Source organism: Nematolebias whitei, chromosome 12 (genome assembly GCF_014905685.2).
Source record: "Nematolebias whitei isolate Nwh7 chromosome 12, NemWhi1, whole genome shotgun sequence".
NCBI lineage: Eukaryota > Metazoa > Chordata > Actinopteri > Cyprinodontiformes > Rivulidae > Nematolebias > Nematolebias whitei.
The window spans coordinates 47,907,665-47,910,083 of record NC_056509.1 but is presented as its reverse complement, the minus strand read 5'-3'; the positions used below and the strand labels follow the sequence as shown (position 1 = coordinate 47,910,083).

The following is a 2,419-nucleotide window of genomic DNA, read 5'->3' as shown; positions in this document are numbered from 1 at the left end:
CCCGACGTGTCCTCGTTAGAGGCTGCAGTCTGACCCGACGTGTCCTCCTTAGAGGCTTCAGTCTGACCTGACGTGTCCTCGTTAGAGGCTTCAGTATGACCCAACGTGTCCCCGTTGTTCCAGTTAAGAGCAAAGAATTAAAATAAAATGAGTCCTGACTGTAGCGGCTACATTTTGTTCATCGGGACTTTGGTTCATCTCGTTAAGAAAACGTTTGTTAGACGTCCACATGAACAAAGATGAGTCATGGAGCAGCTAAAATAACGTTTGTCACGAGATGACTCTCAGCTACTACCACATAGTCATTTTAGCATTCCGCGTGCAATGATCATTACGCTGAAGGTTCATTGAAACTCCTCCAGGGGTTCTTGAGGTATTTTGCAAACAGACATTTTTGCCACCAGATGATTTGTCCAATGATTCAGTGCAATCTGTCGGCGGTCAGGATGTGTGTTGGCGATGACTCTCAGCTACTACCACTCACCGTTTGAGCTCAGTCTGCAGCTCTGACCAAGCTACGTCCTGTTTTTGAAGGTAAACTGGCTGTGGCAGCCATCTTGAATCGGGTCAACACAGAGCTGAGTGTAGATGTCCATACGACGATCACTTTCAGTTTTAATAAAACCTGATTCATGAGATATTTTGCTAACAGTCCTTCCTGTTGGTAAACCAACAGAACAAACTTTATAAGTCATCTCCAGCTCAGGTTTTACCGGAGTCTTCGGTTTATATTGTCTCCCATTTGATTTTGTTGAATCGAAAAGCGTAGTTCAGGTTTTTTTGAGACGCTTCATTTTCAGACCGGAAATTTACCGTTTTTATTTTTTTTATTTTTAAATGTTTTTAATCCACAGAATCTGAAGCGTAACGATGTTCATCCAGATGTTTGTTCTGTTCCATCGAAGGTTGTGAAATAAATTCAGACTCTAAACGAACTTCTTGTCTCTTTCAGGGGTTCCTGTTGGGGCGATGGAGGTGGAAGGTGGGGACTCCGCCACGTCGTCCCGTTCATGGTTCTGTGGATTTCTCTGGACCGGACCGGTAGGACGCCGACTCTTCTGTGTGGGAATTTTAAACCGAGACGTCGTCTTAATCTGAGCAGAAACACCGAGAGCCTCTTCCAGCCGAACAACGGCTCCATGTGTCCAGACTCCACCGCGGCTTCGCCTCAACTTTCGCTTCGAATCGACGCACAGCGGAAAATAAAACCGTTTTTTTACCGTTTCATTTAAACTAAGTTTATTCAGAAACAGATTTGACTTCTCAGTGTTTTCTGTGGAGGCGACTCGTCTCGGTCCTCCGGTGATTGCGGCTCTGACAGCCGGCCCACCGCCCAAATGAATCTGAATTAGTTTTTATTTCCGGAAACATCGGGGAGAGCAACACAAGCTTCCAACCAAACGCCTCAGTGAGCAGCGCGACACAAAGAATCCGTTGTAATGACGGTAAATGTTCGTCGAGTCGAGCGCCGTCTGTCCTGAACTGAGAGCCAGACATTTCCAACAACACTAAGTCACGCATTCATCCATTCATCCGTTCATCTGTTCATCCGTTCATCTGTTCATCCGTTCATCCGTTCATCCGTTCGTCCACTGTAACATACACACGCTGGCTGTCCAACCCCGGAGCAGTTGATGCTAACGAAGCGAGACTTCCTGCCGCCATCTTGGTAGGAGCTACCTGGAGTCTGTATCTGCAGGACATGGAAGTCAGAGCAGAATGACTCGAGGCTGATGATGGGATGGAGACAGACAGATCAGGGCCTTGTCCTCAGTAATGAGGGCGTTGCTCCGGTCAGTTGAGATGAAGAAATAACTGTGTCTAAAGGCAAAGCTCTGGATTTACTGGTCTACGTTCCAGCTGTGGTTTGGATCAGGACTGAAAGAACCAGATCCTGGATCCAAGCAGCTGAAATGGTTGTCCTTTGTGGTGGTGCTGGTGGTGGTGGTGGGTGGGGAGGTGTTCAGCTTTAGAGATCTAGTGAGGAGCTCCGTCATCCGGGGAGAGGTTGGAGTGGAGCTGCTCCTTCACATCGGGGCAGTTTCTGGTGGGACTCGTCCTGTTTTCAGGAGACCCTGAGAGTTTTAGTAAAACAAGTCTTCTCCGTTTTGTTTTAGACCGATGACGCAATCCTTAACGGTTAAAACGATCCTTCTAGAAAAATCCTGTGAAAAGTGCGTTTTTCTGGTTGGAGTTTATTTTTTTGTTTATCTAGTCGTGTTAAAACTGTAGCTGAATTAAAAAACACGTCTTTAAAGATAAAGAGGTTGAACATGAGACGATGTTTTTCACACAATCACCATCGGACTCGTTTTGATGCATCTCGCTCTGAAACCGTCCAGATGACCCGCCTGAACATGTTGGAGTTTACCTGGATTAATGATCTGAACTTTGGATTAATGATCTGAACTTTGGATTA

General features: G+C 46.1%; 1 protein-coding gene across 1 annotated transcript in view; it reads left to right on the top strand.

Annotated features, from left to right (window-relative positions):
* Window positions 1–2,419, top strand: part of adgrg6 (adhesion G protein-coupled receptor G6) — a 68,522-nt gene that overhangs the window by 8,164 nt on the left and 57,939 nt on the right. Inside the window, exon 2 of the mRNA XM_037685226.1 lies at window positions 1,861–2,047. Within this exon, the coding sequence (XP_037541154.1) occupies window positions 1,861–2,047 (187 nt within the window). The remainder of the gene's footprint in view (window positions 1–1,860; window positions 2,048–2,419) is intronic.